The 23,633-nt window shown below is 38.4% G+C and overlaps 1 protein-coding gene across 1 annotated transcript in view; it reads left to right on the top strand.

The window, feature by feature from the left end:
• Positions 1–23,633, top strand: part of Sec71 (ADP ribosylation factor guanine nucleotide exchange factor Sec71) — a 452,892-nt gene that overhangs the window by 246,183 nt on the left and 183,076 nt on the right. Inside the window, exons 18-19 of the mRNA XM_067136654.2 lie at positions 1,238–1,408; positions 15,157–15,284. Coding sequence (XP_066992755.2) covers positions 1,238–1,408; positions 15,157–15,284 — 299 coding nt within the window. The remainder of the gene's footprint in view (positions 1–1,237; positions 1,409–15,156; positions 15,285–23,633) is intronic.

The raw sequence follows: 23,633 nt of genomic DNA, 5'->3' as shown, positions 1-23,633 counted from the left end.
CATAGAGTGCCCTAAGTGTTCAGTTTGTAATGCCAATTTTAAAATGCTATAGATCATGAAATTTAGACATTCTCATTAATGTGAACTTGTGTTACTAAATTGGCACCTTCTCCCCCCTAATTTTATTTCATTTATTACGGTTGACATTGTTGCTGCTGACACTGTACTAAGACTGGAGTTTTTTGAAACAAGTTTTTCAGAAAATCTGGCTGAGTAAACTTTATTATATTGAAATTATTAAATTTTTCAAATACACAATAGTTGATGAAGTTTTGATCAGCAGTTTGAATTCATTTTCCAAATGTATGACGATGAACAAGTAGGGATTATTCCTAATTCAAAGTGAGATTACAGCCAATCTGCAGTTTTTACTTATGCATTGACATTCCTGATGCATTTAAAGAATTTCAGAACTTAACAGGGTAGTGAACACTGTCTTGTTAATCTATTATTGTCTCTATTGATAAGATCCAAGAACCTCTTGAAAACAGGACAGGGTTTGGTTTGAAGAATAGAAACATTTTAAAAAAATAATTAAAAAAATGAACTACTTCATGATGTCACTATGTTTATATATTTGAATGTATTCCTATTCTTCCTTCTAGATTCTTGTTTTTGCATAAATTTCCTTTTTATAATTTTTCTTATCATAGAATGGTAGAGGGCAGAAATCTGGCGAAGTATATGTGGAAAAGATAGACAGGGCTCCTATATACAGTATTTATCTTTACCGTATTTAATTTTTCCCTCCTTTTGTATTCACGTAATGACATGTATAGTTGCACGTGCTCTTTAAATTCTACACTCTAATCTCATTTCGTACTGTTGTAAATACACCACTTATATGAATAGGTAGTGTTTCTTTCTGCTAGTTGCTTTACATCGCACCGACACAGATAGGTCTTATGGCGACGATGGGACAGGAAAGGCTAGGAGTGGGAAGGAAGCGGCTGTGGCCTTAATTAAGGTGAAAATGGGAAACCACAGAAACCATTTTCAGGGCTGCCGACAGTGGGGTTCGAACCCACTATCTCCCGGATGCGAGCTCACAGCTGCGCACTCCTAACTGCACGGCAATATGTAGTGTTTAAGAAAGCCAAGCTGATTATATCCATAGACATGGAAAACTTTCATAATATTTACTAGTGCAATTTGAGGTAAAGTGAGGCAGTTTGGATTTGTACTTGTGTATTTTAGTTGCTTGATCTTATTGAAGTTCTGTTACATGATTTTTCAGGAAACTATCTGGGCAGTTCATGGCTGGACATTGTGAAGTGTATATCACAATTGGAACTAGCTCAGCTTGTGGGAACTGGAGTTAGGCCACAGTTTATCTCTGGACCAAAGTCTCACCATAATGATCACCATCATCACGATCCTCTAAAACTCAACCTCAGTCTCCTGGATCGTAAGTGAAATATTGCCTTCATTATGTAGTGACTTAAAGAAGAGTATGTGAATTTCATCTGTTTCTTATTGCTAGAATTAGTCAGTTTTAAAATCTGCAACACAAGATTGAGTACCGTATTTCCCGGCATAATCGTCGCACTTTTTATACCAAAATTTTTGAAAAAATAGTAGCGTACGACCATTATACGAATAATTTTTAATACCAGTATTTGTATTACTCAAAAAATTTATTTATAACTAAATTGTATTGATACAAATTTAAGATGCACGTAATACTCCTGTTTATACAAAAAAAAATAATTAAAACAGTCTAAAACAAAATTCATAATTATTCGCAACAATTCGGCGAACGTTTTTCCAACCTGAAAATAAAAATGAACATATTAAGTTAATTGTCATTAATTTGAGTATTAAAGTTAAAATATTACACTTGCAAAAAATTATCGCTTTGTTGTGAAATACGGACTACCGGTACACAATTTATTCCTAATCTTCTGTGTCGCTATCGCAGGTTTCAGTATGTGATGCGCCATCCTCGCTGCTGTTAATACCAGTATCAGATTCTTCGTCTCTCTGCCACACTGCGTCATCTTCGGATCCGTCTAGTGCATTTGAAATCCCAGTCCTTTTGAAGCTCTTGGAGACTAGTTCAGGTGGTATAAGATCCCAACTTTTCATCACCCACGAGCATAACAAGTCCAAGGGTGGACACCTGATATTTCCAGCGGGTGTCAATTTCTGATCGCCGCTCATCATCTGCTCATTGTAAAATCGACGTAATGGTCTTTAAACGGTTTATTTATACATATGTCTAGTGGCTGCAAAGCAGACGTTAGGCCACCAGGAATGACTATCTGTTGTGTCTTATTTTTACTGAGAAGTTGCTTCACTTCGTTGACGAGGTGACCTCGGAAACTATCTAAAACAAGCAGAGCTGGTTGTTTTAGTAGTGCACTGGGTCTTCTATCCCACACAGTTTTAACCCAGTCCAGCATGAGTTCTACGTCCATCTAGCCCTTTGGTTGCACTCATACATGAATTCCACGGGGAAACTGTATATTCTTAGGCATCGTTTTCCTCTTGAAAATGATGTAAGGCGGCAACTTTCTTCCGTCAGCTGTAATGGCTAGCATTACCGTGCATCGCAACTTCTCACTACTGCTGGTTTTGATTAATACACTCCGTGATCCTTTTAGCGCAATAGTGCGAGGTAAGGCGGCAACTTTCTTCCGTCAGCTGTAATGGCTAGCATTGCCGTGCATCGCAACTTCTCACTACTGCTGGTTTTGATTAATACACTCCGTGATCCTTTTAGCGCAATAGTGCTGTTGCAAGGCATATACAAAAAATATTTAGTCTGATCGGCATTACCGATTTGAGAAAGCACGTATGAAGTTTCCTTGCGCAAACGTATGACAAATCGGTGAAAATTTACAATCTTATCCATGTAATCAGCAGGCGAATTTTGGGTTAGTGTTGTTCTCCTTCGCACTGACAGATTGTGTCGTCGCATGAACCCCTTAATCCACCCACGACTCGCCTTAAACTGAGTTATTTTGTGGTTGCACGCTACGTCCCGTCCCTTAATTTGTAACATTTCATATGATACACTGCAGGCATTGCTACATATTTCAGTCACATACATAAACACTTCTTTGTCACTTAATAGGAAACTTCCCTGTTTTAGGACCTCTAAACACGCATCTAGAAGGGTTTGTGCTTTTTAGCTTGATTTTTAATTTCCGCCAGTCACGCACCAACTTTTCACTCACTGAAAATATTTTCTGCAACTCTTTTTCCGTGCTGTTCAGCGAAGGCAATTAAGCTTAGCTTGAAGCCCGCAGAATAGTTTCTATATTTACCCATAATCGCTTATAAATGCTTCACTCGTTAATGTTTTGCAATGTAAATGGCTTTTCGTAATTGTTCACTATTAAAACAAATTAATTCTACAAACACCCCTAACACAAATTAAAAACTTAAATTCTCACGCACACATGTCTACAGTAATCACGTCAGTCACAAACAAATAAATGCATTTGTGATCTGTCCATTCCAGAGCAGCCAATACTGTTAGGCAGCAAGGAAGCATGCAGCAGTTTGTTATCAGTTGAGCTCGTTGGTTGCGAGACACTAGTGCGCTTGCGCAAAGCTCGCAAACCGGAGCACGGACATCTTCATACATCGCTCTAGTTAGCATGGTGTAGATCTACTGTAGTTGACTGTGTTCCGAGACGTCAGTAACAAACATTCATTTTTTCAATTTCTTTTAAACATACCGTAATTAGGTTAATATTTCTTCCCAGTTATTGATGATTTTACATTACATTACTGATGAGTTTATAAAATAAAACTTTTACTATTGGATAATAATTATCTTGACTGCTTGGGTAAAAGTTTTAATCCCATGCCCGGACACTTATGACGTAGTAAGATAAGAGTCTAGCGATGACAACTGAGATATCGTAAATAATTCGGCTGACCGTGAGCTGAATAATTCCGTGGAAATCTGTGTTATCGTCTTGGATTTCACTTTGTACGCAATAACGCAGGAGCCGGCCCCATGGTGTAGGGGTAGCGTGCCTGCCTCTTACACGGAGGCCCCGGGTTCAATTCACAGCCGGGTCAGGGAATTTTACCTGTATCTGAGGGCTGGTTCGAGGTCCACTCAACCTACATGATTACAATTGAGGAGCTATCTGACGGTGAGATGGCGGCCCCGGTCTAGAGAACTAAGAATAACGGCCGTGAGGATTCGTCATGCTGACCATACGACACCTTGTAATCTGCAGGCCTTCGGGCTGAGCAGCAGTCGCTTGCTAGGCCAAGGTCCTTTGCAACTGTTGCGCCGGGGGGCGGGTGGTTGTAATAACGCAGAATTCTATCAGACCTCTTGTCTCCTAGAAGACAAGTGTGTTTTGGTACCGGTATTTCCTGGCGACGTTGCCGATAAGCGATAACTTGCAGCCTTACGGTACGTATTTACGCGAATAATACCCTGGGGTGCGGGTTTTATTTGCGTCAATGTTGGCATTTTTTTTTTCAAAATCAGCCTTCCTAAATTTAGGATGTAGTATTATTCGCGTAAATACCCGTATTTACGTGAATAATAGCCGCACATTTTTTAAAAAAGTTGAGGCACGAAATTGGGATGCGTTTTTTTGCGTCAAAGTTGGCATTTCTTTTTTTCAAAATAAGCGTACCTAAAGTTAGGGTGCGGGGATTGTTCGGTGGCGGGGATTCTTTGCATAAATACGGTATTTCAAATGAGAACTCATAATATGTAGGTGGTGAATAAATTGTACACTGTCTTGCGACCACGTTGTTAAACTGCCGATAGCCTACTGGTAAGCCATGTGTCGTACATATACCGGTATTATTTATTTATACGTTGTGCAACATCTCGCAAATGTGTCTGTGTTACCGAATTGCCCATAAACCATACACGTATTTAAATTGCGCATTCATGTGCAACTTACATTGCAGTTCCATTTACCTTTTAAGCAGATTGGTGAACAAAATTTGGCCGTGCGACGATTATGCGATTAAATGTTTAAAGTCCGACTTTTGTATTGAAAATAAAGAATGCGACGATTATGTGGTGGCGACGATTATGCCAGGAAGTACGGTAGTTATGTGCCAAGTTTTTTAATGTAACTATTTGCAGAACTAAAATACAGAAGAAGTCCGCTGTAGCAAGTACGACATATAGTGAGAACTCTGCAGTAACAACAGTTCTTTTCTGTCCCTTGAAAATTTCCATATTAAACTGTGTACTATCCTTCGGTTATAGCGAGAACCCAATCACTGATGCATCTGTTATTATGAGCAGTTAATCATGCGTTATATTTCTGTTATCAATATTTATGCATTCCAGCAATTATATTGAATGTGATCGATCATCTTTGATGTAGTTTTCTTGCTATGTGCTATAGCGAGCTCTCTTGTCGATAATTGAACTCTGAGGCGATAGCGGTATAGTTGGTCCGTTATTGGACATTATAAATTTTCCAGCTGACTCATTCCTGGTTGTCAGTGTTTCGCCCCAGTGTGCTAAATTGGGCTCATCAGTTGGTAAATAGCACGCCTACCAAGACCCATGGATAGTGCATACCGTGGAGGCCACTGCATAGGCTACTTGGAGTCATTGGCAGTGCCAGTGCACTATGAGACACTGTCTCATTTTCAAAAACTGATGCCTGCCTGGCCATCAGATGATACAGATGTTGATTCCCATAGGGAACCTGAAATATTTGTCTTGAATGAGTAAATTTATAATACCATTGGTATTATATTGGTATATTATTGGTATTATAAATTTATTCATTCAGGACAAATATTTCAGGTTCCCTATGGGAATCAACATCTGTATCCTCTAAGGCGATGTCAGAGTCGATTAGTAATACTCGTTGACTGGTGTTCTGTAAACACAATTCAGAATGAAAGAGAACATGTTTCTGTAATAAATCCATAAACAACTTGGCCAATGGCAGTAGTTAACTCATTACAAATAAAGGCTGAAGTAAACGATCACTTAATTTTAATGCTGTGTACTGAAATTAACTAAGAATTGTGAAACACATCAAAATATGGCACAGAGTGGATTACTGATTTCACAGGTTAGTTCATTCAATAAAACCTTGTTAGGATATTTCTGCAAAGGACAAAGAAGGAGAATTTGTAAAGCAAGAAAACATACTATTGAATACGTGAATAAAAAGTATCCAAACTATATTTTTTCTTTTCTTTTTGTCTCGACATGCATGCATTTTACACCGTGTTATGAATGGGTACAGTAAAATATATTTCATCTAGTGTTTCTAAAGATAAGATGAGGGCATTAAAAGGCATGAAAACAAATATGAAAACCTTTTCCACTGGGGATTATTAAATAATAACAGCATGTTAAAAGGTGTGTAAAACACCAGACAAAAAGAAAAAAAACTTTTGCACCGGGGCCCTTAAAAATATCAGTGCATTATTCCAGATTACACCCTCTTTCTAAAACATCAGCTGAAGCCTTATATTTTGGACCTATGGGTTATTTAACATTTTTTTTCTTGTAACTCCCTTTGAACATGATTTGGAGGTTAAACTCGACCATATGCGAGAGAATGACTTTGACCACTATTTTCAATTGCGACAACACTTCGATCGACTTGAGTTGTAACTCGAAGGTGCAAGTTTCAACATACGTGCCACCATTGAAAGATGTGAATGTCTGTCCACTTCCTGGATTTTAATTTTTTCTTCATTAGTCAGTGATTTCATAACTTTTTCAGTATTCATAACCATACCACAAGGCAAACATGCGTCATGCTAGTCATCTTCATACGAGTATGTTTCTAATCCGTACGTCGGCTATTACGCAACAAAAATTCGCAACCCTTCACTGTACCACTCAACATAGAATAAATTTCTAACTTCTGAATTGAATGGGAAATACAAGCACGAACAGGCTTACTGGGTTATTCAGCAATATGAATTAAAGCCAGAGAGCAAAACTGAACTTTCCTCAGACTAACAGCTTGCTTCCTGAAGGTGTAATTTACTCTGTAAAGTTCAGGAATTTAAGACCATTTCCCATTTTCGAGCAACTTTCCTCGATCTGCCTCCTGTGGCGCTCTAATCTGTGCTGGAAATCACTTTCCTTTCACGAGGGATGATGAACATTTTCAGGGCTAGGAAGAATGTGATCATACGAAGCGGTAATAGTGAAAATTAGTGATGTGATAAGTGCCGTATTTTTATATAGATGTAATGTGACATGAATCGGGACTTTGAATTTACGACATGCTAAGCGAGAAATCGTCTTAATGAGGAACAGACTAACGAGGTTTGATTGTATTCTTCTCACATCTGGTAAAATTCTGGAAAGGCTATTCCCGTGAAAATTTATAGCGAAAAGGTTATCATTACTGGCGCTTCAAATGTTTTCATGATACATATGAAGTTAAACTTCAGTTAGTCGCATGAAAATGACCGTAAAAAACAAACTACTGTTTACTGGGCAATTAGTAGACTGTTGTACTATTGGTGGTAATTCAGCCTTGTTTTTATGCAAGGTTCTGACAAGAGTGAGCTGATGGTCACTTGCTAATTAATCAGAAGCAGAATGTCCTGAATCAAGAAAACTCAAGATATGTGCCTTTTGCCCAAGCAAGAAACGCAGGATGACAAAAGTGTATTGTTGTCATTGTTCCACAGCTGTATGCGGGGAACATCAATCAAGATGCTGTTTGGAATGCAACAGTGGTTGATGAATGTAATCGGAAGTCCATAGACAGATCTTTTGCGAGAGTTTAAAAAAAGTTTCTGCGTGCAATATTTGCCTGCGTGTAGGCTAAGTATATTATGTTAGCATTCACTGCACCAATGTTCATAAGAGCAAAATCAGAGCCAGGGGCCGTCTGTTTGTTTTTCTTCCCACATAGTAGGCTGCCTTCAACTTGTCCAGGGTGTCAACTCCCCCTTTTGTTGTGTTATAAGTCGGCATTTCTGGCTTCAGTGCTTCACCGCTTTCAACGTCAGTGTCATCTGAATCGTGCAATGATGAATGCAAGACAACTTTTTTTGTTTCTTTCCTTTGTAAGAAAGTAGAGTTTTGTCATGACCGTAAAAAAAACAAAAAACTTCCTGTTTACTGGTCGATTAGTAGGCTGTTGTACTATTGGTGGTAATTCAGCCTTGTTTTTATGCAAGGTTCCGACAAGAGTGAGCTGATGGTCACTTGCTAATTCATCACAGAGTGGTATAGAGCGGAAGTAATTGTCGTAAGTCACATTCCTACCTGACTGGTAAATAGGCCTTGTTAATCTAAGCACAGCATCCTTTGCTTTATTGCTTACATTGAATGGTCCTTGTTGTTGCTTCCCACAGTAAACTTCCATTTTGCTGGCATAGAATGACTTAGAATCAGTCAGGGCGTATACTTTTATGCCGTATTTGGCAGATTTTGTTTTCATGTACTGCTTAAACGGACACCAGGTTCTAAAAGGTTGTAACATTTCGTCTGTAGTGACGTTTTCTCCAAGGGTGTAGTTATTGATGCAGTTTTCATTGAAGACTTTAAATATTTCTCTCAGTGGAGCAAGTTTGTCAAGCTGTCGCCTTGCTTGTCCTGTATTAGCATCATCGAATCGTAGACTGCTCAATAGAAACCTCCATCTTTTCAAAGACAGTGTAGATCGGAAGAATTCCACACCAGTAAAATAATTTGCATATAAGTCATCCAGACTTTGGTGTGATGATTTCAGGGTTCCCTAACATAGCTTTGATTTCAATATTGTCTGTATCGTTTGCATCTCTATCTCTTCCGTACTGTTGTTGGTTTACAGTAATTCGGTCATTTGTGTAGCGGACAATTGTATCTATCATGGGATCTGTAAAAAACAAACGCCAACAATCCAAGGCTGTACAAGCTTCTCTAGCATCTCTTCCTGGGCCAGGTAGATGCACTCTCAGAATATTGTGAGGTATACATCTGGCATTCCTAGAAATAGGTGGGCTACATGAATACCAGCGAGTTAGTTTGTCTTTACCAAAAATAAAGTTTGTGTTTCTATTCACATCAAAAATAGGGATTGGTTGTCGAACTGGATGTACATCTGGCACTGGATTTGGCTGTTCTTCATCTTCAGATTGTTCCGTGTCCGTGTTGTAGTCAGAAAATTTTAAATTGTTCACTGCTGTCAGAAAATATGTCATCTTCCTCTGACATTGGCTCCAATAACAGAGCATTAATCCTGCTTTCTTCTCTAGGACCCATTATGAAGTAACACACACCCAAAATTACATACAACTAAGCGATATTATCTCTCTCTCTCTGGACTTTCTTCCGTTCACTTAGGCAGCACAAATAGTCGCTCTAGGAAGATCAGACCTGGTCATTTAGCAAATCGTTGTTGACAAGCACGCCTCTGGCCAAACACTGACAAATACAGAAGTGAAAGTTGCGGAAGGGTAGGTGGGAGAGCTGCTGAGTCAGCCACCCTGCTTCCACCTCAAACCGGTACAGTCTGCTCAAAACAAATAGGACCCAAGAGAAAATCTCGTGACGCGACTAATTGAAGGTTAAGAAATCTAAAACGTTTGCGACAGAAGCCACTGGAGTGATACTGCTACAGTTTTTCAGAATTAAATTGAACATATGCATTCATGTTGTCTCGGAATTTAAAAAATAACCAACAAGTGAACCGTAGTATGAAAATGTGTGAAAACACAAGTTTTGAACTAAATGATTGCCATTACGTACCAATTTTAATGTGAGGTTTTTTCCCAGACTTTTACGAAAAATCGGATGTAACGACAATCCAATATTGCGAGTAAATTTTTCGCCGTTATGAATTCTCGCTATAACGGACTTCTACTGTATCACACAAATGGAAAATTTAAGGTGTAAAGTTATCAAATTACCATATTTCATTGCATAATAGTCTCATCTGTATTTATAGACAAACTGATCAGGTTTAAATCTTTGCTGTATTATCGTTGCATGGATATAGGCCTATCTGTTTATCATGATGAAGAATTATTTAAACATCTGTGGAAGACTAAAAAATTTTTTAAAATAGGTTTACGTATAATACCTGTAAGTAAGCTTAAGCCTAAAAGTTTCCTCACCACCTCAACTGTCATTTCATCAGTTGGCATCCTCTTTTCATCATCTGCAATGTTATCTGCTACTATTTACCCAAAGTGTTCTCAATTTCCTCAGAATTATTAAGCCATTTTTGCTGCTAATAATATGCACAGTGAGCCATATTCACACTTTCATAACTTAAACAAGATCTACAAGTTTGATTTTAAAATATATTTTAAAAAAGATGTAATTATTTCAAACTATCTAAACCGAGTGCAGAAATTGATTATTGAAAGCTTCATTGTTTGATTTAACAAGTATCTATGCATTTGGGTGCCATCAGTGCATAATATAAACAGGTAATTACCATTTTAATTAGGTAATTCTTCACAATAAGGGTCGTATTGTATATATTCTCTGGTGGGGGGCATTATGAATGCAACCATTATGCTATGAAATACAGTATTTTTGACAGTAAAATTTTCTAGTAGTGATTAAAAGATGTAGTGGAGTGTATTTATCATGTTACCGGTTTAAAGTATTGATATGACTTGGTTCTTAGTTCTTGTTTTGTTGATTGATATTTTCATATTGTTGTTGTTCAGCATATATGGTAGATAGTTCCAAGTTACTTGTGAATTATCCCTTGTGGGATGTTTGTAATAATTACTGTCCACCTGAGTGAAGAATGTAAATATCCATTGGTGGTCAAAAATTTTGAGGCCAAAGGGTTAAATTACTGTACAGGAAGTGATTGCTTGTAAAACTAGATTTAGCTTGTTCAGTCATTCAGTTTATGTTTTACCTTTGAAAGCCAGCAAGAATCATTCTTGACAGTTTCTGGATATATTTTATTACCATATACAGTATATGTTTATTGAATTCATCAAGTATTCATATTCCTTTCCTAACTCCATAATGTCTTTCAAGCCTGACAAGTAAGCTGATATTCCTCCTTGGAATCTTCAAGATTAAGTAACAAACGTTCTAGTTGTCATCCAAAAAGTTCTGACAATCTCTCTTAAATGAGTTTGTGCCCTTCAAGTAAGGTAATCAGTTTTTTAACATTTCATCTTCCCACAATGAAATAATTGGCTGATTCATTGAAAAGGAACTTCTCTCAGAGTTTTGATTTTGGACATAGAAGAAACAATTATTCTATAACAGAAGTTGAGATACTAATGTGCAAGATAGATGCATCTTTGTTTGATGTTTTCAGCCATTATAATGTTTAGAAAAACATTCTGCATAATACGATGTTTGCCTGAATCCGAAGGATACCAGTCTCTTTTATACATTGCTCATTTGCTTACCAGGTGGTTGGTTTTCTCAAAACAGTTGTGGGACTGATTCTGGCTATTTTGTGCTATGCTCCTCTCTCTCTCTCTCTCTCTTTCTCTCTCTCTCCTTTTTTCTGTATAGCCTGTTGGTCAACTCTTGTTTTTTTCCAACTTCAGGGATCCTAGGAAATCATTCTTTTTAAATCTCTAATGGCCTGCTTTACTTGTTGGCTGATATTGCCTTTCATTGAGAAGTAGGATTTTTTAATATTCTTTATTAATATTGTGAGCAGCTGACAATATTTTGCTTTTTATCCATTAAATCAATGAATTACCTCCACTACACCAGATCTCGAAATCAAAAATGTACTTTCCTAAAGGATCGGGGAATTATAGATGTGAAGATCAAGTTCAGGAGATAATTATACAGATTAGAGCAGAAGGTTATACAGTAAAATACCAGTATCATTCAGGAGATAGTGGGTTCGAACTCCACTGTCGGCAGCCCTGAAGATGGTTTTCCGTGTTTTCCCATTTTCACACCAGGCAAATGCTGGGGCTGTACCTTAAGGCCACTCCTGCTTCCTAACCACTCCTAGCCCTTTTCTGTCCGATCGTCGCCATAAGACCTGTCTGTTTGTGTCGATGCAACGTAAAGAAACTTGCAAAAAAAAAAAACCCAGTATAACAAAATGTTGTGGACCTCAGAAATTAATTTGTTGCAGTGAAATTTTGTTATACTGAAATAAGTCAAATCTTAAAAACTAACCTGTTGTTATATCTGTTACAGAATCTACATTACTTCAGCATGAATTTACAGATAAAAAGCTTAATATGTATTAGATGATAGGAAAATTAGGACATATGTACATGAAGTAATGATGTACAGTAATTGCAAGAGGTTTTTCTGTAAATTTTCAGCATATCAAATTTTATGAGGGGGTACCCAAAAATAACAGGAATAACATTGCCGTGGGCTAAGCTTTTGTAGTACGCTTTTCTGCCAGTTCAGTGCCACCTTTATTGTCGATCTGGCTTGTTCTGTTCATCTGCAGTGATTGTTTTTGCTAGCGCTGCTTTGTTCTTCTTTTGTTTTTTATGATGGCAAGTTTAAGTGAACAACGTGCAGACCTTTTATTGGGAAGTTTTAAGAAGATTGCACGACAGTGTTCATCAGACAGGAGACTGGTTCGTCCACCACAGCCATCTCTGTTCGACAGTTTTTGGCTAAAAATGGTATGGCTCCACTGCCCCACGCCTGACCTGGCTCCATACAACTTTTTCTTATTTCCACGCATGCAAAGGGGCATGAAAGGACACCGATATGACAACATTGAAGAGGTCAAGATAAAAATGAGGGAGGAGCTGTCAGGCATTTTTAAAGATGGCTACAGAAAAATGTTTTGAACGGTGGAGGTACTGGTGGGACAAATGTATTAGTTGTAATGGAGAGTATTTTGAAGGGGATACGGTTGTTTTGTAAATATTTAGCTTTTAAAAATAATTCCGTATTTTTTTGGGTACCTCCTCGTAAATTGTTCCAGTACACTATGATCTGGGCTTTATTTTTTGAAAAAGTCTGTGATTTTGTTCTGAACACTCCCAGACTCAAAAGAACATTCGAGTTCAAACCCCACTGTCGGCAACTTTGTAGATGGTCTTCCGTGGTTTCCCATTTTCTCACCATTCAAATGCTGGGGCTGTACCTTAATTAAGCCCATGGTTTCTTCCTTCCCACTCCTAGCCCTTTCCTCTCACATTGTTCGCAATAATACCTACAGTGGAACCTCGATTCTCCGTTATTGGAGGGACCATGGAAAAAATGTACAACACAGGACAACATTCAGTTTTACCGGGGAAACTTCATCAGTTTCCCATAAGAACTTCTTTCAGTTCAGCAACTTTGATCAGCTAAACTCTTCGAAAAATCTAATTACACCAAGCGAAATAACAGTCAACCACATAATAGTTTTTAATTCTCTAATCTAATGAAATAAAGCACATTAGATACAAAAGCACCCAACATGATGAAATTCCTTCTTTTTATTAACCTTCCATTGTAATTTGGACACTGGTATACTGTTCGTATTCAGTTTCTGGAAATCTTGTACTGCATTAGAGTTGGACCATTCATGAACTAACTAATTCATTTGAACGACTCGTTTGTTTCAACTGGTACGAGTTTGTTCAAATATTTTGAACGGTTGCTAAGATAGCTCCATGTTTCCATGAAGACAGCACACATTAACTACTTAGCTCATTTGAACAACAAAATAACCTCACATGCGAATGGCCAATAGTGCGCCGTGTTAATGGTCACATAACAGTGCATCTCCTCTCGCACTTCTCAACTGTGGGTTGAGGAGGGGGGAGGGGGGAGTTACACAAAATTAGAAAGCTTATCTGTCTCTCTGTATCTCGTAGATACCATTTCTCCACGTAGTCAGACTGGCAGCGGTGCTGGGGATTGGGTAGCTGTTTTCTGCTTGTGCTAGACTCTCCAAAAGACGCCGATCAAATTCCAAATTCACGGATTGTCGTACTTGCCTTCTACGTATGTAACTGAGCGCATGTTTTTTCGAGTCCAGTCCTATGCAAAATATGGTCCACGATACGCACGATTGGGTAGTAATGTCGCTGGTTTACCTCTTAAAACAATATCCCACATACCATATTAACGAACAATACCGTATTCGAAGTAGGTAACTGTACCATTACTCGAAATTCCATTACGAAAAAACGTGTTCAGTCTGGCACTTACGTACTGTAGGCATTCTATCATACATGACAGTTGTTGGAATAATACTGCACACAGGCACCGGTAAATAAATACTCTGTCTACACACAAAACAAACAATCTCAACAACATGAGGCACAACAAAATCACATGCACTTGGAGCGGAGTAGCAAAACCATGCTGTCACATAGTAACAGACACGAGATGACAGTATTATATTCAATACACACAGTTTATTTTAAGATGAGTGTATTAGTTTAGAATAATAAACATCTAAAATAAATGTTCATACCACATAGAAAACGCTCATAAATTTCAAGGTGCCCAAATACGAAAGCCTATTGTCAAAAGATTTGCTGGCACGTAAAAGAACTCCTGGGGGATGGAATTCTGGCATCTCGATGTCCCTGGAAACCGTAACAGTAAATGGGGGGCATTTAAACAGCTCAGAAATTACTGTTCTGAAGTATTACCTGCCAACCCTTCTTCCTGTGAGAAGTTTCCTGTTCTCGGTCACTATCTGTCCTGCCCCATTTGTAATGATGTGTAATGAGATGTACGTAGTAGTGGTTAAACTTAGACAGTAATGGACAGAAAACTATAGAAGTTCATCATTTCAGTCATGACTCCCCTTAATACATTGTAATATTAATGAAATTAGATTTTTCACACCAATAGAGCATATCAAATGTTAATGGGCTTCTGATAAATTCACCTGCATACATCTTACCATAGTATCTATATTTGTACAAATGGTAACATTTTCAATACTGGGTACTAAAAATACGTTCATCTGTATGACAGTACCTATCAGATAGAGATGGGCCGGTTGCATTAAGAATCTTCCTTTATACACAGTTATGGAATAATATTTTCAATTCTAGACAAACATAGGTTTGACATTAATTATAATTAATAAACTGATAATTATCAGAAAATATTCTACCCTTGGATATGCTCTGACAGCAAAATGAAAAGTTCAGTAAATCTTAATTACTATTTAGGCTGACACAATACTGTTATTAAGATAAGATAAGGGAAGATAAAAATCTACCGTTGAACAAACTAGCATAGTATTTTGCACAAAGAGCAGACATTTTCTCTTGAAGAAGGTATAAATGATTCAAGTACTGTAATTTGTCTTTCAGCTAGTGTAAAGGAATCAATAGGTGAAACAAGTTCTCAGAGTGTTGTCGTAGCAGTGGACAGAATCTTCACTGGTTCAACGCGTCTTGATGGAGATGCTATTGTGGATTTTGTTCGAGCTCTGTGCCAGGTGTGGAAATAGTATATAGTTTTTCTATTATTAACTATGATAACTAGTTCATGGTATCACACCTCTTGGTATGTAAGATGTGTGTGGCAACTACGAGGCATCAACTGAAATAGTATTGCTTCATTTTACTTGTGCCAGGCCTCACTCTTTCATATTCCGTGCTTTACCTCTCTTGGTCAGTGTCATTGATTTTAAGTTTACCAGACCTGAAATAATCTCATTCTTCAGTGGGACATAACTGGGATATTTCCTCTTTTACTTTATGTTAAGAGGGACTGATAACCTCGTAGTTGTGCCTCGGTAAATGTTAATACTTACAGTAAAACCTCGTTAATTCAAAGTCGTTGGGACGCAAAAATCGGACTTGTGAATTATGTGATTTTCAAATTAACCGCCAACTCGTAATTCAGAAATGCCAACCCTTGCTGCATCACAAAAATGATAAGATCCGTTACTGCATGCAATAACCTTGATTCACAGTTTAAACCTTTCAAATGCCACAGAAAAAAAAAAAAAAAATCAAAAATGTATCCAACAAGGTGCATTTACAGTAGTCAAACAATGCACTCTGATAACTCACTGTCAAACATAATGTCATGCAATTAAAGAAAAAAAAGCATGATTAAAAAATGAGGAGAAATCTACGTTGGGTCCTCTGTGCAAATGCTTTATGCCATGCAAAAAATCTAATTCCAAAATGTATCCTACTAGGTGCATTCATATTATTCAAATAATGCACTTGGATAAATCACTGGCAAACATAACCTCATGCAAAAAAAAAGGGGGGGGGGGGCATTATTCAAAGACGAGGACAAATTCTGCTGGCCACCCTGTGCAAGTGCTTTCTTGTTTGGATTACTGTACTGTTTGCATTTTTAGATCCCTTGTACTTGCACGGAAAGTGCCCGACGCCCTTAAAACATTGTAGCTTTTCGAACTTTCCCATTACGAAGGGAGGAAGTCTCTCGCTTCCTTGTACGATTTTCTGACCTGGCACTTCTCTCCTTTAAAACCATAAGTCTGTTTGGGCTTAGCATTAAAAGGAAAAACAATGCAGTTTCAGCGCCATTGACAATATTGTTCAGTGCATACGAACTGATTATATGAGCCACGTTTTTTTGCCAACCGTCGGCATCGCCCGTGTTATGGATTTTTCTTCTCCGCACGCTGCCTGCTATGTGATGATAGGGTGTTCCTAAAACGCTGATTACAAAAGAATTACGATTTTGCTCAAATTTGGGAAATATGAAGCACACTGTAAACACACTGAAGGGAGTGACAGTGCGGAAAGCTACCCCTGCAGTCATGCATGTTCCGGAAGACGCATTCTAGTGTGATGCAGAGAAATTTTGAATTTAAAATACTCCGTAAATATTTTTAAAATGTAAAGGCAGTTTTGAATTAAAAGTCTGAATTACGCTAATGGGACCGATATTGTTCTTTGAATTACGAGTTATCCGTATTTTGAATTAAACAATTTAAATAACATACAAAACCATACCTCATGTTTCCGGGAATGAGAGCTTTTTTGAACTAGGTGGGATTTTGAATTAACCGATTTTGAATTATCGAGGTTCTACTGTATTTTACATTTGCTTTTCCATACATACCCTGCTCTGTTTTGAAGCCTCTACAATTCATCTCTTTGCTACAATTCTTCTTCTGGAGCTTGTCACAAGTAAGTGGGAACAAGGTAAGAAGGTGGCATGTATAGAAGTGATGCTAAATATTATGCACAGTAGTATTATCTTTTTGGTGGTAAAGAGCGCAGTACATTACTTAAACGTGCTACAAATGGTTCAGATCACCCTCCTGGAAACCTGGAAAACATATGTCTATTGGAAAAACTGATGAGTGAAAAATGTACTCTTAACTGTTTATCGTGGTGCAGTGCTGGAAAGTCTGGGGCTGGCAGCCATAGGTCAACCATGGCAAAAGGATGGGAATGGTGTTGTCAGACTGCCTGTAGTTAATCAGCTGTGTAGTGCTTAGCAATAGTCCTAAGTGGGGGTATCAAACTGATTCAGGGTCTCAACAGTGAAAAATTTCTGGAAAAAGCAGTAGGATGAACCAGTTATTTGACAATTGTAATTGTTGTAAGCTGTAACTCGATCCGAGTATATATAAACTTCTTCCTGCATAAAGTGAGCAGTCCAACTCAGTTTATGGATGTGTTTGTGATGACTAAACAGACCAATCTTGGCATAAAACATACGCCTACACAAATCACACTGAATGGATGCAGGAGGGTGGGGTTGTAATTGATAGAGCTTTCTTGCTTGTCGCTTGGCCTCTTGATGTCTGCAGCATTCTTTCGAACAAGTTGACAGCGGTGGATGTAGTGTTCCGCCACAGTGAATGGAGCACATTCGTCCCATGTCTGTATATGTATACCAGTTCTATTCATGATGATGTTTCATCTGGTCCTTAAAACGCTTAAGAGGAGCTCCACGAAGTCTACTGCCGGAGCAAAGTTCAACATAAAGAATTTGGTGGGGAAGCCTAGTATCACTCAAGCAGTGAGCATGACCTAACCATCTCAGTTGATGAGCGATGATTGTTTCCTCAATGCTATTTAACTGCGCTTTGTCAAGAACTGCAGTGTTGGTCACATAATCTTCCCACTTAATATTCAAGATGTATCTCAATTTTTGTTGGTGGAAGTGCTCAAGTTTTTTGATATCACGGTGATAGTACGTTCAAGTTTCACAGCCATACAGTAGTGTGGAAATGACAACAGCTTTGTACACCATGAGTTTGGTATGCAGTTTTAGGTCATTATTTATGAAGACTCTGTGCATTAATCGTCCGAATGCTTCATGAGCAGCCCCAATTCTTTTATCATCTTGTTCGCAGGGACACCGTTTAGACAAGATGTTTCCAAGATATGAAAAGTGATCAATCTGCTCCAGTGTTGTTTCTAAGAAGGAGATACTGAACTCGGGAAGAGTTAATCCTGGGGCAGTTTGTGCAAGTACCTTAATTTATTTCACATTAATGGCAATACCAAAGCATCACATGCAGTTTTAAATCAGTTGACTGACTGTTGTAGTTCTGCAGGTGTTAGAGCAGGACCTGTGGTGTCATCGGCATATTGCAGTTCTGTCACCTGGGTAGCCAGAGTACGTCTTTGTGAGCAAAGTCTTGCCAGATTGAAAAGGCCTCCATCAAAACGAAATTTAATCTCCATGCCTAAATTGTTTGCAGATGCTTCATGCAGCATGGCAGCCATGTACAGTGCAAAGAGTGTAGGAGCAAGCACACAGCCTTGTTTCAATCCCTGAGTGATTGGGAATGAATCCAATACTGAGTTACCATGAAGAATCTGTCCAGACATGCCATCATGAAGAGCTTGAACCAATTCCGCATAACTTTCAGGACATCCAGAATGTCTCAATACTTTCCACATAGCAGATCTTGGTACCAAATCAAAGTCTTTTTCCAGATCATAGAAAACTAAATACGTAGGCTGCTGTTGCTCTTTGCATTTTTCGTGGAGTTGTCTAGAACAGAAGATCATATCTGTTGTGCCTCTGGAGGTTCGGAAACGACATTGAGACTCGGACAAAGTCCTCTCTGAGATAACTTGGAGCCGTTTTAATAGAATTCTTGCGAGAATTTTACCTGCAGTTGACAGAAGCGATATACCATGGTAGTTCTCACATACACTACGATCGCCTTTCTTGAAGATAGTGATGATGGTAGCATTCTTCAAGTCATCAGATATTTCTCGAAAAGTACCATTCCAATAACTTCTCATTAAATGCCCATAGAACCTGTCCAAAACTCTCAACATTTGACTTCAGAAAATTAAAGAACTGTTCCCAGATATGGTTATGTTGGCAGTGTGAAATGCTTCATTACAAAACCAATAATATGCCCATTGACTTTGTGAATAATTCTAAATGTAAATAAAAATCTAACACTTTTCGCCTTCAATGCGTGCAGTATTATGTGTGACCTGGACGGTTACAAATTGTCTATACATCGCTTGAAAGCCTTAATCCGACCATCGTGTGTGTCGGTGAGATATGGTTGTCCAGTGAAATTAATGACTCAATGATATTACTCTTTAAGGACCGGTCCCATGGCTCTGTTGGCAGAGTTTTAAGCCAGAATGTCACCCAATGCAAGTTCATTACCTGGAAACAACAGCCTTAGCACTGTCATTGGAAGTGAGATGCAACAAATACAAATTTCTTATTGGATCAGTTTATTGCACCTCTAAATCATCAACAGAAATGAACAATGAACTAATGCTCTCTTCAAGCGTGTGCAATATGCACAATAAAATTAGGATACCATTTATATTGTTGGTGATTTCAACGTAGAAATTATTTAATCCTGAAATGCTGTCCCTGTTCCAAATTATCTCCTTGATAATGGATTCCTTTTGGCTTTTATGATTTATTTCTTCATCACTTTGTGTTTGAAGCCAGGTATACTTTGCAAATAAAATGCTCAACCCTAGATCTTTCCCTTAGTAACACACCACAGTGCATCCAATCTATTAATATTATTCCTTGATTTAGTGATGATCAAACAATTCTTGCAACACTGACCCATTTAAAATCATCACCCAAATTCCATACCAGAACAGCTTATAATTTTTTGTGAATGGACTGAAACGATCTGTCCACTCACTATCAAACCATCGCCCTATTCTCACCTCAAAATTCACCGACAGTGTAGACATAAACAACATATGGCAATGGAAGAAAATTTTCTTCCAATCTTTAGATTAAACTATGCCATTAGTGAATATAACCAACAAACGGAAATCTCCATGGATCACCGAGGAGATTGTACAAGAGATTTGAAGGAAGGACTGCCTATTCCAAGAATGGGGAAGAAACCCAACTGACAGTGAATGGGAGAAGTACAGATTGGCTAAGAACAAGACTAAACAATGTGTCTTGAGATATCTACAATTCTTATATTCACAGCCTCAACACCAACTCCAAGGAACTGTGGGGTTTTCTCAGGAGTAAAAGTTGCAACAGAGCTCCATCAGTATTTAAACATAACGATATGGCAGTCTCCACACCACAAGAAATTGCAGACTCTTTCAACAGTAATTAAAAAAAAAAAAAAACTTCTTTGGCCCAAGTGGGGAGGAGTACACATTCTATTCAAGGACAACTACCCCCTCTTCCCTCTAACCAGCTTGTACTTCTCAACAAGTGAAGTCAAGGAGAGCCCTCTGAAAACAAGACCGCATGCTGCGACTGGGTTGGATCGAGTGTCAGCAAGAATTTCTGAAGATCTGTACAACTGCCTTGGTACCTTCTCTGTGTGCTCTTCAACCATTCCATGAATACTGGGACTGTGCCTGTGGAATGGAAAGAAGCCAATGTAGTCCTGGTTTTCAAAGATGGAGACAAAGAAAATGCAGATGATTACTGCCCAGTTTCGATTACATCAGGGGTCTGTAATTAATGGAATGTCTAGTTGTTAAATATATGTTGGATTTTCTCAAAGAGAGAAACCTGTTGAATTCAAACCAGCATGGCTTCCTTTCTGGAAAATCCTCTACAACACTTTTAACAGAAGTCATTAATAACAAGCTGTTATCTTTGGAGCAGATGGATTTCTCGCAAACAAACTGTGATCCTGGACTGGAGCAAGGCTTTTAACCAGATGTCACATCAGAGACTTCAGGGCCTCTCATGTGCATGATTAATGCTCTCAACTTGCCGGACTGTGTACATTTGACCATGGCGCAGAATGCTGATGACATAGCCATTTACAGAGCCTTGAAAAATGATGATATGCTACAATTCCAATCAGATCTGCATAATATAACTTTATGATCTGATGTAAATAAAATGTATATAAATGTTAAGAAGTGTAAATATATATATATGACTATGCAGAGCTAGGCAACCACTACAGAATCAGCCTACTCTGTGTGGGAAACCAACTACGGCCTTCCAACTCTTACCAGCCTGCTCGGCATTCACATTATGGACAATCTAAAATGGAATAAGCAGGTGGTATAAGTGAGGTGTAAGTCATACAGAGCACTTGGTTTTAACCGTGGATGTTTCTTCGGAGGAAGAAGTAAAGCCCTACAAATGGCATACATTTACCTTGTGCTGCTCATACTATTCCGTTGACTTCCTTTCTGGCACCCAACAACAATAGAAAATATGAGAAAACCAGGTGTCCAGCACCAAAGAGAATGTATAATAAACAGACACATCCCTTTAAACAGAGCCAGGTCACTGCCACCACTAAACTCATTGTGTAAACAATTTCCTTAGGAAATCCCTGACAGATAACATGCATCTCTCCCCATTTCACTACCTGCAGCTTAATTACCCCTCCGTTAAGAGAAGTCAAGGAGTTACTCTTGCTTCCCCCACCCCCCTCACCAGAACAAGCTCTCTTTAAGTGGATTTTATGCATGTAGTGCTCGGCTATGGAACCTTCTACTGTACTACCAGAAGTAAACCTATTTTCTCTTCCTCACTTCCTCTGCACAGTAAAGGAAATGTATATGTAAATAGGAAACCATATGTGATGTTTATAACTTATATAAAGTAGTATTTCTAGAGTGATATGTGCAAGTACAGTTGAATGTGGACGGATGTGTATGCATGCAAGTGTGGGAGTGTTTCTGAGCTATTATGGGCTCGGAAGACTGTGTATACAGTCCAGCTCGATGGCTAAATGGTTAGTGTGCTGGCCTTTGGTCAAAGGGGCCCCAGGTTTGATTCCTGGCACGTTCGGGAATTTTAACCATCATTGGTTAATTCTGCTGGCAAGGGGGCTGGGTGTATGTGTCGTCTTCATCATAATTTCATCCTAATCGTGACGCGCAGGTCGCCAACGGGCGTCAAATAAAAAGACCTGCACCTGGCGAGCCGAACATGTCCTCGGACACTCTCAGCACTAAAAGCCATATGCCATTTAATTTTTTCACTGTGTGTACAAATGACTGGATCTTGTTACTTTTAATGTGTATTGGCATAAATTAAGATACAGTGAAACCATGTTAGTGCATTCCTCATTAACTCATTTTTCCTGCTTAGCACATCATAAATTCAGAATCCCAGTACTCATCGTATTGAATATATAAAACTACCTCGTATTCACAAATTTTTGCTGTTACTGCTTAATACAATTACAGTTTTCCTAGCCTTGAAAATGTTCTTTGTGAAAAGAAAGGAATCTCTGAGGACCACTGTAAGAACCTAGGTGTTAACATAATGGAAGATCTTCATTGGAGTAATCACATAAATGGGATTTTAAATAAAGGGTACAGATCTCTGCATGTGGTTATAAGGGTATTTAGGTGTTGTAGTAAGGACGAAAGTTTGGGACAGTCTGGTGCAAAAAGGAATTGGACAGGGAGTAATAAAAATGATCATGGCATTGTATAAGGAATGTTGTAGTTGCATGCAAACACAAGTTGGCAGGACAAGTTGGTTCAAAATAACTAGTGGGCTGAGACTGGGAAGTGTTCTATCACCAATTCTGTTTACAATAGTAATGGATGACATCATGAGAACAGCAAAAGCAGCATATGGAGGAAGAGAAATGAACATGATGTTATTTGCAGATGATATTGCGATTTGGGGAGAAGACGACAGGAAGGTTCAAGAACAGTTGAATGCGGTGAATTTGAAGATCGAAATTTTGTGGATTGAAAATAAGTGTAGAAAAGAGCAAAACTCTTGTTATGACTAGAGGGGAGAAAGAAGGGAAAGGTCAGATTAGTCTTGCAGATAAGCCTCTGGAAGTAGTGGAAACGTTTAAATACCTGGGGAGTGAATTAATGGAGAATGCTCGACTGGATGCTGAGATTAGTAAAAGGATTCAAGCTGGAAGTTGTTTCTATCATAGTGTAAGAAACATGTTATGAGACAAAGATGTGCCAACGGAAGCAACGGATACTATGTACAAGATGTATTACGTACCCGTAACAACTTACGGAGCAGAAACTTGGACAATGACAAAGAAGGATGAGAGTCGAATACAGGCAGCCGAAATGAAGTTCTTGAGGAGTATGATACAGAAGAGTAACGTTAAAAATTAAATAATTGAAAAAGAGGTTCAACCTATTCAATACATAGGAAAGAAAAGTAGTGATTACATTTTTATTTAATAGTAAATATAAATGGGACCGGTTTCGACCCTAGTCCAGGTCATCGTCAGCCGTAAAAACATGTAAAACAATGCATATGAAAAAGAAAATGATTAATTAAACTCTGGATCGGTATAAGATGAAACAGTACGTAATATTAAGAATGGTAGTATGGCACACGCAATGATAGGTGAAGTCTCACAATGTTTATGAATATTGGAGAACAGTCAAAAGGGTCAGTTTCCACACTCTGTCAG

Source organism: Anabrus simplex, chromosome 1 (assembly GCF_040414725.1).
Source record: "Anabrus simplex isolate iqAnaSimp1 chromosome 1, ASM4041472v1, whole genome shotgun sequence".
In the NCBI taxonomy this organism is placed as follows: Eukaryota; Metazoa; Arthropoda; class Insecta; order Orthoptera; family Tettigoniidae; genus Anabrus; species Anabrus simplex.
Note: the sequence above shows the minus strand (reverse complement) of the source record. Positions and strands in the feature narration are given on the sequence as shown.